General features: G+C 51.5%; 1 protein-coding gene across 3 annotated transcripts; it reads left to right on the top strand.

Moving 5' to 3' along the window:
* The first annotated feature begins 1,364 nt into the window (after positions 1–1,364).
* Positions 1,365–16,939, top strand: MEAK7 (MTOR associated protein, eak-7 homolog). 3 transcript variants are annotated; one of them, XM_045533705.1, is made up of 9 exons: positions 1,666–2,162; positions 4,408–4,554; positions 5,752–5,929; positions 7,765–7,995; positions 8,358–8,499; positions 10,378–10,806; positions 13,278–13,396; positions 14,256–14,435; positions 14,961–16,939. In XM_045533705.1, the coding sequence occupies exons 1-9, from the start codon at positions 2,146–2,148 to the stop codon at positions 15,072–15,074; spliced, it is 1,557 nt and encodes a 518-aa protein (XP_045389661.1). In that variant the 5' UTR covers positions 1,666–2,145; the 3' UTR covers positions 15,075–16,939. The 3 variants fall into 3 exon arrangements, with proteins under 3 accessions (XP_045389664.1, XP_045389661.1, XP_045389663.1); XM_045533708.1 differs by lacking the exons at positions 1,666–2,162; positions 4,408–4,554 and adding an exon at positions 1,365–1,490; XM_045533707.1 differs by lacking the exon at positions 4,408–4,554.
* The last annotated feature ends 2,735 nt before the right edge of the window (positions 16,940–19,674 follow it).

Genomic DNA, 19,674 nt, shown 5'->3' with positions numbered 1-19,674 from the left:
TGGCTGGTTTTATCTGAGTCTTTCGTTCCAGATTGGTGAACGGCCAGGCGGATTTTTACAGTTCAGACTGATACTATTCCTCAGTCCAAGGGGCAAGATGGGTTTTTGCGATTCAGTGTGCCAGTGTGTGGGGGAAGGAGGCTCTTACTGAAGTCTGGCCTGACCACAGATCCTGAAGATGTGGAGGGAAGTGGGGAGATGCGGCCATTAACTGGAGGTAAGACAGATTTGGTCAGGAACCAGACACCAGGAGAGAGGGAGGCGGCGCCATCCGGAATGACTCCGGGTCTCTGACTCAGGCCATGAGACGTGGTGATGTGCACCAAGGCAGGACGTAAATAGGAGAAGCAGTTTTGGGGAAAGAAGCTGAGCTTGAGGTGCTGGTGAAACAGCCTCGTGGAGATGCCGGATAAACAAGTGGATAGGTGGCATCAGAGTCCAGGGTAGACAACTGGCAGGATGGGCAGGTTTGGGGATCAGCACAGTGGCCAGGTGGGAACTGAAGTCACGAGAAGGATGTCATGCCACGGATGTCATTTCAGGGAGGATGTGGGGGTGGAGAGGGGAACGGGAAGAAGCATGAGGACGGAAGCCAGCAGAGTGAAAACTACCTAGGGGAGAGATAGCCAGGAACGAGGGCCCTGGGAGCCCAGGACGGAGCTCCATGGGGCAGGAATGCCAAGTGTCAAATGCTGCGTGTGAGGACTGACGGTGTCTGTTGGACTTAGGGACAGGGTCCCTGGGACCAGGTTTCGGCAGGTTTGAGAAATGTCCTAAAGGATGAAGACACGGAGGCGACAGTTTGGAGGGGGCTGGGCGGGCACTAGCGGAAGAAGGGCCCGTTGAGGGTCAAGGCGAGTCCATCTGCTGAGACTGGAGGGCTGGGACACGTCGCACGCCCCTGGGGAGGAGCTGGCGGTCGGGGGTGGGGTGGGGGGGACAGGAGGAGCGGGGTCGTCCAAAGCGCTAGGCTGGGACCGGTAGTTGGGGCTTCAGCCTCGGAGGTCCCGCAGCGGGGTCCCTGGGGTCACCCTCCTTCCCTCGGGCGGCCCCAACCCCAGGGCTCCCCCATCTCCCTGCTGCCCCCGCACCCCTGCTCCAGCCCCAGCCCCCCAGCACCAGCCCCCCCGCTAGCCCAGACTGCCGCATCTCCAGCCCCTCCCTGCCCGCCCGGGAATCCGGCCCGCAAACCACCGCGCCCGCCGGCCTTTCCCGGACCCGCCCCGCCCCGCCCTTACCCGGCCCCGCCCCTGCCCCTGCCTCCGCCCCGCCCCCGCCTCCGCCCCGCCCCCTACCCTAACCCAGACCCGCCCATTCCCTGGGAGGTGCATCACCATTGGCTGATTCTTTGTCTTGGGCTCTGCCCCTTGGCTTCCGCTTCCGCGATTGGGGCAGATACTCGCCTATCAGCGGTGTTGCCTGGCGACGGGGCAGAGCAGGGGAGCTCCTGAGGGAAACTCCTGGGCTGCCGGAGGCCACCGGATCGGAAGGCGGGTCTGGGGTCAGCGCCGGGGCGGAGGGCGGCCGTGAGCCGAGAGGGGCGCGAGCCGGGCGGCAGGCCCGGCTGGGTGGGGCTGGGAGCGGACAGTGTCGGGGTGGGCCCGAGCCCTGCCCTCCCCGCCCGGGGTGGGGCCAGGTGGGGGTGGGGAGGGGTCGGCGGCGGGAGCCAGGGAAGGTCTCCTGGCGAGGTCAGAGGGGCACAGACTCGCCCTGCGCCCCGCTGTCCCCGTGGTGAGGCTAGGAGGGTGGGGGGGTGCCTTCCCCAGGGTCGAGGCCAGCTGTCACGAAGGGAGCGCGTGTAGACGCGGGAAGGACCGCGTCTGCGGAGGCGGCCAGTCGGTATATACCGAAGTGTGTGTCTTCCTTTCTGTGTTCGGACCACAACTGGGCTTGTTCCGGGGCAGTCGAGCGGAGTCCGGTTCCCGCGCCAGCTCCCCTGCGCATTAGCCAGGGCCAAGCCGGCCTGCGGCCCGAGCAGGGCAGGTCACCTGCTGCCCGAGGGACTCCTTGCCCAGGCTCAGGCTGCCCCTTTGCAGAAGGGCCGCTGGGCTCTGGGACGTAAACGGGTCTTGAAGCCTGTTGAAATGAGGCCGTTGGAATCTCCTGAGAAGGGGGAGACTGAGGGTCTCCTTCAGGGCTCTAAGGATGGTGGTCCCTTGGAGGTAAGAGGGTTGGGCGTTGGCAGGCTGGGGTGGAAAGAGCCCAGAGTGACAGGAGCCAGCCAGAGAGGCTGTGAGAGGGAGTGGACTCAGCCTCCTAGGACGCCAGTAGGAACTTAGATCGTCCCGTTTTTTGCTCATGTCATAACTACAGAGCCTGGGGCCCCTGTGCTGAGGGGCCAGCGTTGTGGATGTCAGAGTACTTCAGGGGGGACCGTCCTGTTCTGCCCTCCGCCCCGCATCCTGGGAAACCAGGGTTTCTCCCCTTCAGCCCCACTGACTTCTGGGGCTGGGCAGTTCCTCGTTGTGGGGCTGTCCTGTGCGCTGGAGGTTGCTTAGCAGCATCTCTGGCCTCTACCTGCTAGACGCCAGCAGTGCTCCCCTCCCCAGCTGTGACAACCAAAGATACCTGCAGTCATTGCCAGATGGCTCCCGGGGGACAGAGCTACCCCCAGTTGAGATCCACTAGTACAAGCAGTCTCAGTGTGCTCTCTTAAAATAACACTGAGGTTCGTCCTCTAAGAAAACTTGGTACAGGTAAACCTACAGAAGTCTTGGGGCCGGTATAGGGTTGTGTCACGTACAACTGGTCAGGAAAGACCCTCCCACCTACCAAGGTGTTACTCACGAAAGTTCCATGACAGAGAAAACTTGTCGGGGACTGAAAGTTCAGGAACTTGCATTTGGAGAGAAATAAGCGATGCAGGGGAGTCCCAGTGAAGGGAGGAGGGTCCCCTGAACTTGCCTAGAGGGTTCTTGGCTTCCCAGAAAGAATTCAAGAACAAGCCAGGAGAGTTTTATTAAGACAGACAGCAGATCCTACTCCACGGATGGTAGGTAGGGGTCGTCTCCCGAGCAGGAGAGACCGGCAATGGTAACGTTTTTAAATGTTCTAAAACCCCGTATGTGACCAGCATTGTCTTGAGGTCAGACCATAAAAGTTAATCATAAACTGCTGTCACAGGAAGGTAAGCACAGACGGCTTGTAGGCTACCTGGTTTCGTAATTCATGCATCCTCAGGTGGCCCTAGGTGGTGACTCGCTGGCCTTCGCGTTCAGGGTGGTTGGGGTCCAGGGTTGGTCACGGTGGCTGCACTCGGGCTCTCCCGTCCTTCCTTTTCTGCCTTATTAAAGGCCTTCATTTCCTCCTCAAAATTGATTAAAGAGATTTCTGGCCTCATTAAAGAGATTGAGACTGGGATAGATCGATTTTGGAACACTTTGTACCATGGCCATTTCTTAATGTTACCTTGCAGGGAGCTTTTTAAAAGGAGACAGGTTGTCCTTGGGGCTGTTCTGAGTCATGTCCCTTCACCAGTGGCGCTAAGAATGGTGACACAGGGGACAGGGCTGTGTTCTTAGGAGCTGCCCATCCTCCCATCGCTCATTGACTCCAGCCCTGTGGCTCCTACTGGGGGCTCCTGCATGCCCTCCTCCCTCCTACTTGAAAAGCCAGCGTTGCTGGCGTTGCTCTGCTTCCGGGCTGACCCTGGCGTCCTGCCACTGCCCTGTGCACACCCCCGTGCGGCCTGTCTGCTCCACTTCCGTACCTTTCTGAGCTCCTGCCCGTTGGTGGCTTGCCCAGCCCTGTCCCTTTCTCATAGCTGTTTTCAGCCTCTCGGGCTGCACTGTGTTGCTGTTTGCAGACAACAGTGGAGGAGGCTGTTTCCAATGGAGCAGGAGGAGGTTGGGGGTGGGCTGGGGGGCAGGCCAGGGCCCCCTTCCTCTGCAGCCTCTTCCCCACTTCCCCACGTGCCCTGTTTCCCACCCTTGCCAAACCTCGCCTCACTGACCCAATGTTCTCACTGTGCCCGTGTGTGCTGTTCCCACTTCCTACATGAACCACCTGTGGGTCCCTGAAGAGCCAGCCAGAATGTGTCCTTTGGGACACGTTCCACTCTTGACTCCTGGTGTCTGCACAGCCCCCGATCCGCAGCGATCCCTGCACCCTTGTCTCTTTCTCCCCTGTCAGACCAGAAGCCCCTGCAGGGCGAGGCCTCTTGCAGACTTCTGTGTGTGCTGCTTTCTCCGATGGGCCTGGCCCAGGAGACGGGTTATTTATTGGATGAATGATGTCAGGGAGGCCAGTGTCTTAGAGGAAGAGGTGGGACTCGTGACCTCTTAGGGGCAGGACCCCTGGATACTCTGATGCCTCTGTCAAGGAGTATGTGGAAGCTTCTGAGAAGCTGGCAGCCGTTCAGCCCCAGGCTGTATCCCCCTGCTAGAGCAATTTCTCGGTTTTGAGTAGGAATGAAGCTTTCCCAGGATTTTGGGAGTCTGAGTACAGCCTGAGCAGCAGCACCCAAGCAGACCCCTCCTCTTCGACAATTCTTCTAAGAGGCCACCAAGTGGACCAAACTATCTATGCCTCAGCCCCAAGAAACATCATCACTGGGTAGGGCTCAATTAGGAGACGAGGCATCATAATTTGATGTTTAAATACTCACTGATTTGGGATGGGAGTAGGAGAGAGTGCAGCACAGGGAGAAAGAGGTTCCTAACTTTACTGACTCTGCAGTTACTATGTGCCACCGATCGATCACGTGCCCCTGTGGCAGCATCAGTGCCCCGGAGAACTCACCGCAGAAAACGTGAGCGCTCGCTGGCTACAGAGCAGCAGGAACTGTCACACTGACTGAGTTTGTCAAGTTGCCTGTGGGGAGAGCGTGGTTGTCTGCAGCAATCTCACCAACACAGGGTTTTCAGAAAAAGTCTAAGCACAGGAATTTAATAGTCACAGCACTTTGCCTCTTCAGAGATGTTTTTTCATCTCCAACTGTGCTTTAATGTTTGAGTCCCCCAATCTGTTGGCACCTGACCTCTTTCTGTACTGAGGTTAGTGACAGTGAACCAGGCCATGGGTCACTTGCCACTGGGTGCCAATCACTGTTAATGTACCTTCAGCACCTCAGACAGGTGAGGCTCGCTGGCTGGGATCTCACAGGCAAGGCCAGGTCAGGGCAGGCCGTTCTCAGCCCTTTGCTTTGACTAACTTGTTTCATTGTCACAACAATCTTACTGTGATTATCCTCATTTTACGAGTGGGGAAATCAAGGCACGGAGAGTTCCAGTAGCTTGCCCAAGACTGCACAGCTAGTAGAAGGCAGAGCCAGGATCACGAAGGAAAAACTTGTCGACCAGCATGTGTACTTTGTAGGCAGTCTCTTTAGGGTGGTGATCTGATTCAAATACATGTGATCGTTCAGCCTTAGATATATTTTTCAACACAGGTTTTAAAGAAATGATTACTTAAATTGATTAAAATACAGATTTTTTGTTCCACCTTTTAATCACGTTAGTTTGGGAACTGTTTTCAGGTAAAGAAATCCAGACTGTTGTTTGACCACCATGGGCACACTTCGGTAGTCAACGGGAGTCAGCGGGGGGGTGGGGGGGGGCTTCCCCACTTTATTTGTGCCAACTGTTAATTTCTGACACACCGAAACAATATCATGGAGCTCTAATGTGTGTTGGCCTCATTTTGCAGCTAAATCGGTATTTATTAACTTGATCATCTAATTATCAACATTTATTTTCTGTGATTATTACATTTTGATTTTTCCCTTTAACACTGTGTCTTTTCCTTCTGCAGAGAATTCTGCTGGATATCAGGAGAGATGGGGAACAGCAAAAGCCGCTTGGGGCAGAATTTTTGCTCGAGGTTTCTTCCCGAGGAACAGGCTGAGGTGGACAGATTGTTTGCCACTCTGTCATCAGATGAAAACGGCTCACAGACCTCACCCAAGTCCTTCTCTCTGCAGGCACTGAAGGCAAGAGTAGCAACCAGTAGTTTAGTCGGGCACCAGGGGGCTGTAAACTATGGCCCTTGGCCAAAATTGGCTCCCTATTTTGTAAGACAGTTGGATGGAACAATAAACAGTTTGTTTTCTGTAAAGGGCCCAGACAGTGCGTATTTTCAGCTGTGTGGCTATGTAGTCTCTGTTGCAACTATTCTGCTCTGCCATTGTAGCAGACATCAGCCATGCACAATACCGAAACACGTTCCTCCCCCTTTTTGAAATCTATACTCTTATCTGTACTAAAGAAAGGCAGTCAGAGTAAATAATGAATGATTTACACAATGTTTTGGGGATGTTTCTAACTTGAGATTGACACCAAAGGGGACAGCTTGCTTTCTGTCTCTCAAACCAGGTATCCCTTGACGGCCGTCCCAGAGACCGAATCATAGGTCGCCTTCGTGGATTCGTAGGTTCAATACCCATACCATTTCAAGTGCACCTTTGCCTCTAGAATTGATGAGATTTTGATGCCCTAGAAATTTTATGATACTCCTAAGAAAATAATGAAGTTTCAGATTCAAGGTTCACCTTACAAAGGGTTAAAATTGCCCATTTCCCCATCTTTTTGCCCCATTCTGTGGGGCTCTTAACTGCAAGTTTGAGTGCTCATACTAAGGCAAGACTAGCAAAGAGATACCCTCAGCTCATCTTCCTGGGAGTCTGGGAAGGCGTTCCGCCAGCCTCCTCTTCTGGAACATACAGGATGGGAGCTGACACGGGGCATTGGGGTCTGCCCCGCACACTCACGTTACAGAGGAGGAACTGGCCCAGGAGGTCGTCCAGGTTGCTGCTGTGTGGTTTGACATGCACGTGTCTCCCCGGGACCCAAAGCACACCTGTGGGCCTGGGGCACACACCACTAAGTTGGAGCAAACAACCAGACAGGCCAGTTACAGACTCGACTGCAGAGTGGGTGGTTCATGTTCCCGAGTGTTTATCGAGATAAACGTGGGTAAGAGTGGATCAGAAGACCTTGGTGATCAGAAAAATGTTTTCTTTGGGAAGGAACGAGAGATGGTTTTTCCAATAGAACTTTGCAAACACCGGCAGAAAAAGGAATATTCTTTTTGAGCAGTGAGCGTAGAAACCTGCCTTAGAAGCACTGTAGAATATTGATGGAGTGACTAACGCTGTGGTACCTAGTCGGTTGTTATGGGAGACTCCATCTTTCGGATCCTACTCTGCAGGAAGCTGTTGATGTGCTTGTGATTTGCTCTCGCACCATTTACTTGTAATTCCTGGATCAAATCAGGTTTGATGCTGCAGCCAAGAAGAACAAATACTTACAGAATGTTATTGTCCAGGCATTAGGATTAAACTTAAAATGTAAATGCAAATTAATGAAAAATGCATGTTGAGCACAAAGAACTCGGATAAGAAGTGAAAGCTGGCTAATACATTTGGAAATCCCTCGTATGAAGGCCGAGTGAGCTACACACAGACATATGTTACGTGTGTTAATAAATTCAGACATGCAGGTGCCAGCTGTTGGAGTCTAGAATGATGACGATGTTCTAAGCTGAGTGAGGAGCCAGGTGGTGGCCAGAGGCAGGATGACATGGCCAATTTGGGGAGAGGGGAAAGTTGGGAGGCATGGTGGGAACAGCCATTCCTAGGGGCTTAGGTGGTACGAGGCCCTTAGGTGGGGTGGGGTGGGGGGGTGATGGTACACTTGGGATGTAGGAGGGTTCAGGGGCTGATGGAAGCATCGGGGGGTAGCAGTGGTTGGTCTTGGCCCCCTATGTGTCTTTTTGTGACACTAACTAATTTAACTTGCAGCCTTCTCTCCCTTTTGTCCCTGGCAGAAACACGTTGGGGAAGCGCTTCCCCTGGAGATGGTCACCAGACTGTACGATGGCATGCGGAGGGTCGACCTGACAGGGAAGGCAAAGGGGCCCAGCGAGCGTGTGTCCCAGGAGCAGTTCACGGTGTCTATGTCCCACCTGTTGAAAGGAAACTCTGAGGAAAAGAGTCTGGTGATTCTGAAAATGATTTCTGCCACAGACGGGCCCGTGAGAGCCAGCGAAGTCCAAAAGGTAGAGCCGCTTCGAGGTCCTTTGCCACCTCCTAAGCAGTCTTGGTGTCCGTAGGTGGGGACCTAGGCCAGCTACGTGGCTGATGGAGGCATCGTGGAGATGTCCACCCTTGGGGAACCCTAGACCGCGTAACTGTCTGGTCAAGGTCAGAACACCTGGACAAAGGCTTTGGCAAACTTGTAGGCCAGCCAAGTGTATCATTAGAAAACAACAAACTACATAAGTTGCATAATTTTTCCCCGAGTTGTGGCCCATTACAGCTGGCATTAGAGAGATAAAATTGCCCTTCTCCACATTGTGATACGACGTAGAGCTCAGGTTACAGCGGGACTGTTTCTAATGGTAAAATTGTGATCTTAAAGTTTACAGAGGACCTGGTCGGCTCTGTGGTGCACGTGCTAAAGCACAGAGGGGAGCTGAAGGGCTGGACTGAGAAGGCCCCAGGTCCCGCCCCGCGGGTGCAGGTGCTGGCTGCTCAGCTGCTGTCAGAGATGACGCTTCAAGGCAAGTGCTCAGCGATTCAGACCTCGCGTTGTAGACTGGTACCTGCTGTTCCCATAACTGTAGCCTTGCAGTTAAGTTTTGAAATCAGGAAGTGTGAACCCCCCAACCTCGTCCTAGGTTATCTGATTTGTTGGCATACAGTTGTTCATAGTATTTCCTCGTGATCCTCTTTATTTCCGCAAAAGCAGTGGCGATGTCCCCACTTCAGTTTCCGGTTTGAGTAGTTTGAGTCGTCTCTATTTTTTCTCTCTGTCTGTCTAGCTAAAGTTTCCACAATTTGTTGCTGATCTTTTCAAAGAATGAACTTTTAGTTTCATTGATTCCCAGCCCCTCCCAGCCCCCCGGTTGTTTTTCTAGACCCTTCTTTGATTAAGGACAGACGGGAGTGAATGGCTGAGAGGCAATTTCATTTATTTTTGCCCTGGTCTTTTATCTCCTTCTGCTTGCTTTAGATTTAGTTTGGTCATCTTTTCCTATTAATAGTTTCTTAAGGTGGAATGTTAGGTTATTGTTTTGAGATCTTTCTTCTTTTTCAATATTGGCATTTACAGCTATAAATTTTCCTCTGAGCACTGCTTTAGCTGCATCCCATAAGTTTTGGTATGTTATGTTTTTGTTTTTCTTCATCTCAGTATTTTCTAATGTCTCTTACGATTTTTTCTTTGGCCTATTGGCTATGTAGAAGTGTGTTATTTAGTTTCTACATACTTGTGAATTCCTCAAATTGCCTTGTGTTAATGATTTTTAATTTCATTTTATTGTGGTTGAAGAATATACTTTTGTATGATTTCAAGTCTTTAAAATTTACTGAGGCATCTTTTATGGCCTCTAATTTGGTCTATTCTGGATAATGCTCAATGTGTGCTTGAGAAGAATGTGTATTCTGCTGTTGGGTGAGAAACAGTATGTATTTAAATTGGGATTTTAAAAAAACTTTGTGGTAAATCTCTTTGCAAAGTAGACTTTATAAATGTGTTGCTCTTTTGCTATAAAGCCAGATTTTTAAATGCAGTTTGAAAATAGGTTATATTGAAAAATCAAGTGAGGTATTTGAAACTTGGAAATAATAAAAATGTAATAAATATAAGTATCAGTAGTTTGCCTTGTGGGTGAACCATTCATCAGTCTAGAGTCAGTATGTTTTAAAAGAATCATAGAATATTTTAAAGTCATAATTTTAGTAGCAAAATTTAAGTTGAATGATTAAAATTGTCCTTAAGATTTCAAGTAATAGACAGGAAATGAGAAATGAAACTATTGGAAAAATATTTTAATTAGAATGATAGGAATTTTGAAACATCATGGAAGTTGGGAAGTAGAAGATTATTCAGGTTTTTACATTTCTGGTTAATAAAATGAAACTGAGTTAGAGAAGACATCATTATTTCAGCTTAGATGCAGAATCTCTGTAGGTTGGCAATTACAGTAGCTCTAAACTGAGCCTTTGCACGTGTCAGTAAGAGCTTAAAACATAAAAGCCCCTCTCCTCCTTGTAACAACCAAACGAGGTGGGCTCTAGCATTACCTCCATTTTACACATGAGGAAACTGAGTCCGAGAAGAGCTTGCCAAGGTCACGCAGGTAGTGAGCCAGGGTTTGAAGCCAGGCTGTGTGAGTGCCAGGTATGTGCTCCCATAGTATCACTCTGTCACCTCCAGTCTTAGTAGGTAGGACACGGCAGATAGGACGACAGATGCTACTTGGAAACAATTAAGCATGATTTGTAGCTAGTGAACCCGCTCTGCCCACAGAAACTACCGGGGTCCCAGTAAGTTGCCCGGCCCCTCTAAGCCTCTCCACGTGGGTCAGCGAGGGTTTAGACAGTAGCAATAAGGTGACGTGACGGCCCCACTAACATTGAGCGTCCCCCTCCCCTAGATGGCGAGGGGCTCCTGGGCCCCCAGTGGCAGGACTGCGAGTGTGACCAAGCCGCGATCGAGGACTGGGTGTTCAGGGCGCCCCACGTGGCCGTGTTTCTGAGCGTGGTCATCCACAAAGGCTTTCTCGTCTCGTGCTCATCCCTCAATCTGAGCACCCTGGTCCCCGAGTGTCAAGTGGACCAGGGCAGGAAGTTTGAGAGCATCCTGGATGTCCTGTCGGTCACCTACGTCAACTCCCACCTGCCCCGGGAGCGGCAGCACCGCTGGCGCCTCCTCTTCTCGTCCGAGCTCCACGGGCAGAGCTTCTCCCAGCTCTGTGGGCACATCACCCACCGGGGGCCCTGCGTGGCTGTCCTGGAGGACCACGACGGCCACGTGTTCGGCGGGTTTGCCTCCTGCTCCTGGGAGGTCAAGCCTCAGTTTCAAGGTAAGACTTGGCAACCGGACTCCGCAGTGCGGCACGGCACCGGCCAGGCGCTCGGGCGAGACGGCTGCTGCCGTGGACACCTGAGCGCTGGCAGAGGGCGGAGGGGGCAGAGAGGGTCTCTTCCGTCTCCACGTGTCTCTCTAGACACAGTGGGGGAGACAGTCAGACGAGATGCTGCTTTACGGTGGTCGCCACGTCGCGGGTCTCCGTTTCGCTCCTGGCAACGGGGTGCAGTGCCCAGGACAGGCCTTGCCGCCTGTTTTCAGGCAGGGAAACAGGCCCGGCGTTACTACAGGGTGTGGAGAAGTTGGGGTGCGGGTGCCTCAGAGGGACCAGGGGATGCTGCCACTTCCCGGTGTCCCCCCCACCACTGTGTGAGTGGGGGCCTTTGCCTTTCTTTTCTGCCAGGTAGTTTCCTGGTCTTGTGGTTTTGTTGGAAATTCAAAGCTCTTTGTGTGACCTTGAACGCACTGGATGAGAGGCTCTAAGTAAATCCTCCTCCCCTCAAAGAGCACTCTGTTAAAAACGGTCCTTTAAAAATGTTTACAAAGGTGCATTGCCCAGCGCGGGCTGCTGTCTGCACTCCAAGGTAGGCCGCCTTCCCCGGGGTTTGCTGTGGGTGTGTCTCCCCGTCCGTTCCGTCTGACCACGTGCCTCTGGGACTGGCATCTTCCCTCCACCAGGAGGAACTTCTGCAGGCCGGGAGCTGTGTCCAGGTAGCGTGGCCGTTACTGGGCGCTTTCGGCAGAGGCCGGCTGGCCATTTGGCTGCAGTGGGTAGGAGGAATCCCTGAGTGGAGGGGTGGGTACCTCTGTCTCCTAGATGCTGTTTCTAGGATTTGACTTATTTCTAGGTTCCAGATCTTTATTCTAGTTATGGGAATGGCAAGACCCCTCCCCAAATCAAAGTTGCCAGATGCCAGCCAAGGGCTGGCCCTGCAGAGGGCCTTTCTAGAAACAGCAGTTGCTTCGTCTCCTCTTTTCTGCACACCCACCTTTCTCTGCCGCCACGTCACAGGGACGGGGCATCTTCCCCCGCCGCTCCGACCTCCGGCCTTTGGGGAAATTGCGGGCTGCTCCGCCTCACGGTGCGGTCGGAAGCCGCGCTTTAGGGTATGAAAAAACCCTCATCACAGGCAAAGCTGCTGCTGCCTCCAGGTCCTTTAGTATTAACTTCAGATCGACTCTGCCAGCTCTTAATGTTTTATTAACAAGCAGACTTCATCTTCCCGAGGAATATGGAAAAATACAATGACTCAAAGTTTTCCAATTTGAATTCATTCTGTTCTGAAATGAGGATGAAATTGCAGCAGAGGGCAGCCTTGCACCATAGGGGGTACAAATCCGTGGGCTTTGGGTCAAGTTCAGAGTGTTCTGTCCATTTGTCCTGGAAATGGTAACCTCTGATGCCTGAGACTTTATGTGGCTTAATAACCGTAGGATCACTCCATTGCTGCTTGTGTTTTGTGGGTTGCAGTTGAAAGGCCCCAAGCACTGGGTTTAACAGACAGGATTTTGAGTCCAGGCTCTGGCCCTGGGCCAGGTGCTCAATTCTCTGGGCCTCAGTCCCCTGGAATGACACGGAGCTGCACCATGTGAGCGCGGAGCTTGCTAGCAGCTGGGTGCCAGGCGGTGTTTGCTGCATGGTAGAGTGTTATTAATGTGAGAATTAGATAAGGAGCCCTTGCTGTTGGCTTGGCTTTTTTTTTTGCAGATGACAGTGACTCACTGGGTCTTTGCCCTGTGTCCAGGCGGCAGCAGGTTCTCAGAATGCCGTGGGCAGCTCCGGAGGCCAGTGAGCCTCCACCCCTCTCCCTAGCACTGAAGGCGCTTAGGGAATGACGGGGGTCTGAAGTCAGGACCCCGTCATTCCCAGAGTTCTGACTCGTGCCTTTCTTTTACTGGCATGTGGGCCCACCCCTGTGCCATGGGCAGACGGTCACCTTTCACTGTCCACTTCCCAGTCGTGCAGCCCTGCGTCTGCAGGTTTTCTCTCTTGTGGATGGCACATACTCCCAGGTTGGGGACAGCCCCACACCAGTGTCCCCTGCCTGCGTGAGCCATCAGCATCTGCGGAGTGGCCACCTGCCCCTTGCTCATAAGCTACGGGAACCTGCTCTCTCTGGCGTCGTTGCTCTGCCAGGCTGAGCCGCCTCTGGCAGACAGCGGGCAGAGTTCTGACCTCTGCTCCCCGGCCACAGCTAAAAGACGTCCCCAGAACAGCTGTCCCATCCCCTGTTGGCTGTCCTTCTAATCCCTGTACCCCTAGCTCATCCACCTGGCTCCCCAGGCAGCTGCCCGGGTCCCTGAGACTCCGACGTCCGGGTGTGTGGCGAGTCAGGGCACCTGGGGGCAGGTGAGGAGGTCCCGGCTGCTTTGCTTTCTGAGCCGAAGCTTGGTAGCGGCTTCTGCTCTTTTGGGCCCAGCTCAGACACAGTGACCCTGTTTGTTCTGCTCTCTGCTCACTTTCAGGGGACAACAAATGCTTCTTGTTCTCCATCACCCCCCGCATGGCCGTGTACACGCACACAGGCTACAATGACCACTACATGTACCTGAACCACGGACAGCAGACGATCCCGAACGGACTGGTAGGAATCGGGGACGAGCCTGTCCCACCTCCATGACGTTGACCCCACGCAGGGGTTGATCCTGATGTTCAGCATGACGTGTTCCCCCAAAAGTCAAGGGAAAACTGCATGGCATTCAGCTTGTCACCTGTGCCATACCCAGTTCATTCTACCTCTGGTCCCAGGGCTGTCCCAGTGGCAACTAGGACAGGGTTTCCCTTAGGGAAGGACGTGGTCTCTGCTGGGGCTGTTCCGTGGTTTGTGTGCGGATGGCACATTTGGCCCATTTTCTTGGCTCTCAGGTGATGGTTGTGTGGCCTGCATGGCTTGAGATGGCATCAGGGCCAGGCCCGTCCTCCTAACACCTGGGGATGCTGGGTGGGGGCGGCCCCCGGGCTGGGGTCACTGGACTGTGGGGTGTAGCCGGCAGGTAACAGGGCTCCAGCTGGGGTGAGCGTGCCTCCCGTGTGGCCCTTGAGTAAGTCCCTTACGTGCTCGGAGCTCAGTTCCTGGCCTGTGTCCGGACGGGGATCCCTGCCCGGAGGTGGGTGGGGGAGTGAGGCCCCCACTGGGTTTGCCAGTGTCAGTTTCTCCCTTAGTGGGCTGGGCTCTGGGGGCCATGTCTATTTTTTGTATTTCCTGCTGCCACACCTGCTTCCAGCCAGCACAGCCTGGTGGGAAAGAGCGGGGGACGGGTGTCTGGAGTCACTAGGAAGTGATGCTGGAACCGCAGCAGCACGTACATCTCAGAAAACAAGAAGGTGGCGGTCCCCACGCATCCGCCCCATCCCGGCAGGTGCTCACGGGAGACGCGGGCTCGCGGCATTCAGTGTTTTAGGGCCAGGAGCTGACACAGTTCTCTGCGTGACTTCCTCTGCAGGGCATGGGGGGGCAGCATGATTACTTTGGGCTTTGGGTGGACGTCGATTTTGGGAAAGGACACAGCAAAGCCAAGCCCACGTGCACCACGTACAACAGCCCGCAGCTGTCTGCCAAGGAGCACTTCCGGTTTGACAAGATGGAGGTGTGGGCGGTGGGAGACCCCTCGGAGTCGGAGCTGGTGAGTGGAGGCGTCCTCTGCATCCGAGCAGGGGCCTTGGTGTGTGGGGAGTTTCTCTGTTTTCTCGGCTGTACTCCTCCATATGGGGATTGCTTATTCCAGATGTGTTTCTGGCAGCTGTCGTTGGCCATGGGAGCTGCACAGCTGGAAGTCCTGCCTGGGTTCGTGGATGGTTTACTAGAGCAGCCCGGGGAGGGGGACCTGCCAAGGTGTGAACCCAGCGGTTCTGCCTGTCCGCAAGACGAGGGGGTCTGGGGTTCCTCCTAGTTCCCTGGCTCTGTGATTGATCTTGACTTTGTGGGCCCTTTGTACCTCTCGTGACATCTTGTACCCTCCCGACGGTGGAATCGCAGAGTGGGGGGCCTCAGGGAACTGTGCCCGACCTCTGTGTGGCAGCAGAAGGATTCTGAGTCCCTCCAGGCAGCTGGGAAACTAGCAGGAAGCCAGTGCTTGTTCTTGGTTATTGGGGAGCCCCTCATCTCTCCCTGCTTGGCATTGACACACCCCCTTTTCCCTTTTCCCCAGGCCAAGAGCAACAAGAGCATCCTGGACGTGGACCCCGAGGCCCGGGCCCTGCTGGAGATCAGCGGGCGGACTCGCCACAGCGAAGGGCTCCGGGAGGCCCCGGAGGACCAGTGAGGGGGGACCGGCCGGATCCGGCTGGATAGAAGGCGCCGTCTGCCGCCCCCTCCCCTCCCGCGTTGGTTTAACTTTACCAGAGAGCCGCGCAGGCCGTCGCCGGCGGTCCTGGCTGAGCAGCACAGAGCCAGTGCCAGGAAAACGCCTGTGAGGCTGTGGGCTGACTGGTGGGCGCATCCCCAGAAGCCTTAAGTGGCAAACGAGTGACTTCATCTTACACTTGGTTCCTTTCATATCAGCGAAATCCTAGGACGCTGAGACGTTCCAGCTCTGCTGGAATCAGCGTTTGTGGGAGCGTGAGTGCTCTCCGTGGGGAGGGGCTCCATCCTCTGGGGTCACGTCGCTTCTGCTTCTGCCACCCCAGTTAGAAAAGCGCCTCGATGGTCGGTTCTGACTGGTAAATGACAGGCACGTGTGGGTGAGAGTCTTGCTGACTTTCGTGTGCAACTTCTGTGATGGCGTGGGGTTTCTGTATTTCTTTTTAAGCATGAACGGTGTATTAATGGGGGAACTGGTCTTATGGTGGCGCAATCCCTCAGGAGGTGTTTGTAACGAAGGTTCCACATCTCGCTCTAGCAGCTGCTTTAAAGTGAATCTGTGCCATGAACTAATGGGACAGTCGGGGGAAGCCAAGGTGTGGTTCTGAGTCTGGGAGCTTGGTCGATATACACGTATGACCCACCCTGTACGTTGGTAGTGTGTGACGTCCCAGCGCTGGCCTGGGCTCTAGTCACAGCCTCGGTATCGCCATTTGCCCAGGGCTGCTCCCCAAGGGGATGATGGGTAACTCAACAGTGCAGACTCAGTGTAAACAAACTGCAGTGATCCTGAAATGCTGATGATGAGGAGGTGGATCGGGCCTCTGAGCAGAGCTGCCGGCTCCCCTCTGACACAGGTCTGGAAAACCACCCGCCGTGAGGCACCGGTGCACACGGCGAGAATTCCCTGCTTGAAGGAGCCGTGGGCTCTTTTCTCAGACATACACCTCTTCCTCTATCTACTCTTGTGCTATAAACTTTGACCTTTTGCAGATCTGATGGGAAAAAAAATGTGGCCTTTTGTTATTACAGTTTACCTTGACTATAAGCCATAGTAAATTTAGCTGTTTGAATTTTGCAGGGCAGCTCATCAAACCTTGCGCTTAGCAATATCCCCGACCGAGGCAGAGCCTTGTCATCAGCCTCCCAGAGAAAGTGCAGGCTCAGATGGTGCATGGAGGCGCAGGAGCCTGGCACAAACAGGGACTTAGCCATGATGATGCTCCTTATAAAAAGCCAGTTTTTAATGGCCTTTTGGGAACATACTTCTACCGTAAATCCAAAGAATTAGATCCCCATTGTCACTCTGTTTTGGAATTTTTTTTTTAATAAATTCAGTTAAATACCTCACTAATAAAAGGTCTGTCAGCGTCTGTGCCTTTGGATACCATTCATTGCTGCCTCTGCTTAACGGCTGCCAGGAGGGTTATGGTTTTGTCACCTGCACAATTTCCTCCTTGAGCTTGTCCTAGCTAGGGTGCAGGTCACAAGGGGGGATCTGCTTGCCGAGACAGACACTCGCACAGAGAGGCGAGGGTGCCTGCCCAGGTGCTTGGGAACCTGGGGCTGGAGCCCCGTCTGTGCGCCTCTCCTGGGGTGAGATTCTGCCTTTCGGCACGCGGATCTGTGCAGGCTGTCGGCAGCCCTGACAGGGCTTTCGCTGGTCTGCGAAACTTGGACTCGGGTTCTAAGGACTGGAGGTCTTCTACAGGTGAAGACTCAACAGGGGCCCAGAAAGTGCTAGAAGGGAGAGGTTAAAAAATAAAAAAATATGGGCTGGGCCTGGTGGCGCACACCTGTAATCCTAGCACTCTGGGAGGCTGAGGCAGGAGGATCGCTTGAGCCCAGGAGCTGGAGGTTGCAGTGAGCTGTGATGACGCCACTGCACTTCCGACTGGGCAACAAAGCGAGACTGTCTCAAAAAAAAAAGGGGGTCCATGGTGCAAAAATAGCTATTGTTATTTTCCTTCCACTAAATTTCTTTAATTGAAAGGATTAACATGTACATGATAAAAAAAAAGTTGCCATATAAAAGGATGTAACTTGAAAGGTGAGTCTTCCCCCTGCCTCTTCTGCTGTTTTCTTGCAGAGTCAAAACCGCTGATGCTAAAACCACTCGGATCTCCTCGAACAGGCGACTCGCTGCACACCTCAGTGTCTCTGTGTTTTACACGCTGGTGTGCACCGGGTTTTAGAATGGAGGTTGCTCCGTATCCACCCATCTCGCTCCTGCTGCTTCTGTTGATTGCGTGGTGTCACAGGATACAGGTGCCCCGTCGGGTCTGCCGTCCCACCGCCAGGCTGGGGGACACTTTGTAGCCAATCACTACTGGAGTGAACATCCTTTGTGTCTTGGTGTGACTGGGATAAACTCTTAGAAGTGGATTTGTTGGATTAAAAGGTATTTTTTATTTACACGTTGACAAGTTAATAAACCTCCTGAGCTCAGGTTATACTCCTAATATACCGGAGTGCCTGCCAGCCATGCTCTCAGCAATACTGTGTTGAAACTTAGGTTTTGCTTGCGTGATGGATAAAATCGCTTTGAAATTTCTCTTACAAGAGACAGTGAAACAGGTTCATATTTGAAAAGCTGTCTGTGCTTTCCGTCTGGTTTTCTCTGCTGTGGGTCTTTTTCTTATTGACTTGCAAAGGGTGCGTTTTTGAGTGAAGCAAAATAGCATTTGCCATGTATGGTAAATGTTTTTTTACAGTTTGTTTGACTTTATTGCCTTTTCCTGTACATATATTTTACCATTTATGTCATATTTGCCAGTATTTCTTTGTAAGGCTTCTGGGATTTGCAGTTTGCTTAGGAAGTCCTTCTCTGAGAATTAAAAAAAAAAACAAAAAAACCCATTTTCTTCTGTGGTTTTCATTTTTACTTCTAAGTCTTTGATCCATTCAAAATGTATTTTAAAATATACCTCTATCTTACCCCCAAATAAAGTCTCAATAGCTTTTATATTAAATGGTATATCTTTTTCCCAGTGACATAAAATGATTTTTTTTCATCAACTGAATTTGTGTGTGAATTTAGGTCTCTTATGCTTTAAAATGGGAGCTTTGTGATAAAAAGATGTAAGAGCTATTTCCCTATTACTACTGTTTTTTGGGGAATTTTCCTGCGTATGCTTGCCTGCTAATTTTCTCTGAGCCTTGGTAGTATTTTCAAGATAGTTCTGCCAACGTTACTCTCTATTTAATGCTGACATTTGGCTAATATTGATGCTTCTATCCAAGAACAGGAACCCTGAGTTTGCTAGGTAAGTTTTTGTTGTCATTTCTAGTAATGTAAGTGGACTTTTTGCCCTAACTCATGGGAAGTTCTTGATTTTTGTACATAGTTTTGTACCCAGTTACCTTATTGAATTCTTTTGTTCGGTGGTTCTCAACCTTGAGTGTGCGTCAGAATTGCCCCAAAGGATTCTTCAAACAAATTGTGGGGCTCCACTCCTGTTTCTGATTCAGTCGGTCCAGGGAGGTACCTGGGAATTTACCTTCCTAATAAATTCCCAGAGATGCTGCTGCTGCCAGTCCCAGGACTTCACCATGATGGGAACCACGCTGTTACTTGTTTTGGGTAGTTACAGATTCTCTTGGGGTTTGTGGCCGTTATCATTACATACCCGGAAATAAGGGTCATTTCCCTAGTCTTCTAATTTCTGTATCTTTTTTCCCTCTTAATTGTATCAGCAAATACTTCCAGAACATTAAGAGTAGTGATACATTCTTTCCATTCGTTTCATGAAAATGCATCTAGTCTTTTGTCACCAAGCACGATGCTGACATTTGTCTTGAGATACTTCTCATATATATGTTTTACATGTAAAGGAAGCATCCGTTTGTATTTATGTGATGAAGACTTTGTATCAGGAGACACTCAATTTTATAAAAAGCACTTCGGGTTTTTTAGCACCCACGGTTTTCTTCCTCAGTTATTAATAAGGAAGATGAAATTAATAGGTGTCCATTTATTGAGCCATCTTTTTATGTTAACTATAATTCTTTCTAATGCGTGTGTTTGGTTCGCCCATGTTCATTCCTTTTGTAGCAACGTATGTAAGTGATCTGGTCTGTACTTTGTTAGATTTTACATAAATCATGCTTGAGTTTTAAAATTGTGCTGGCCTTACAAAAAAAAAATTTAGAACTTTTTTCCAGTTTCCAGAAAATGCAAATGGAAGGAGTGCCTTCAAGTTTAGGTACAATTCGTCTGGTACTTTGTGGTTTGATGGGCAAGGGTGGTGTTAATGCCTGATAACCGTATCTGTTTCTTTGACCATGTGAGTTGTTTTAAATCTGCTGGGATTAGAATTGGTCATTTTTATGTCTCTGAGTAAATTTTCTAATTTGTGTTCAAATTAATTTCTGTAAATTGACCAAAGTATTTGGAATCTTTTGTAGCTGTTTCCCCCTTTTTTTGTTTTCTTTTCATTTTCCTAGGTTGAGCTCTGCCAACTGTTCTCAAATTAATTTTGGTTTTATATTTCCTCTTACAGTTGTTTTTTAACTTTTTGAGTTAAATTACCAAAAAAAGTGAAAGTCAGTAAATATAGAAG

The sequence above is a fragment of the Lemur catta genome, chromosome 20, assembly GCF_020740605.2.
Source record: "Lemur catta isolate mLemCat1 chromosome 20, mLemCat1.pri, whole genome shotgun sequence".
In the NCBI taxonomy this organism is placed as follows: Eukaryota; Metazoa; Chordata; class Mammalia; order Primates; family Lemuridae; genus Lemur; species Lemur catta.
Note: the sequence above shows the minus strand (reverse complement) of the source record. Positions and strands in the feature narration are given on the sequence as shown.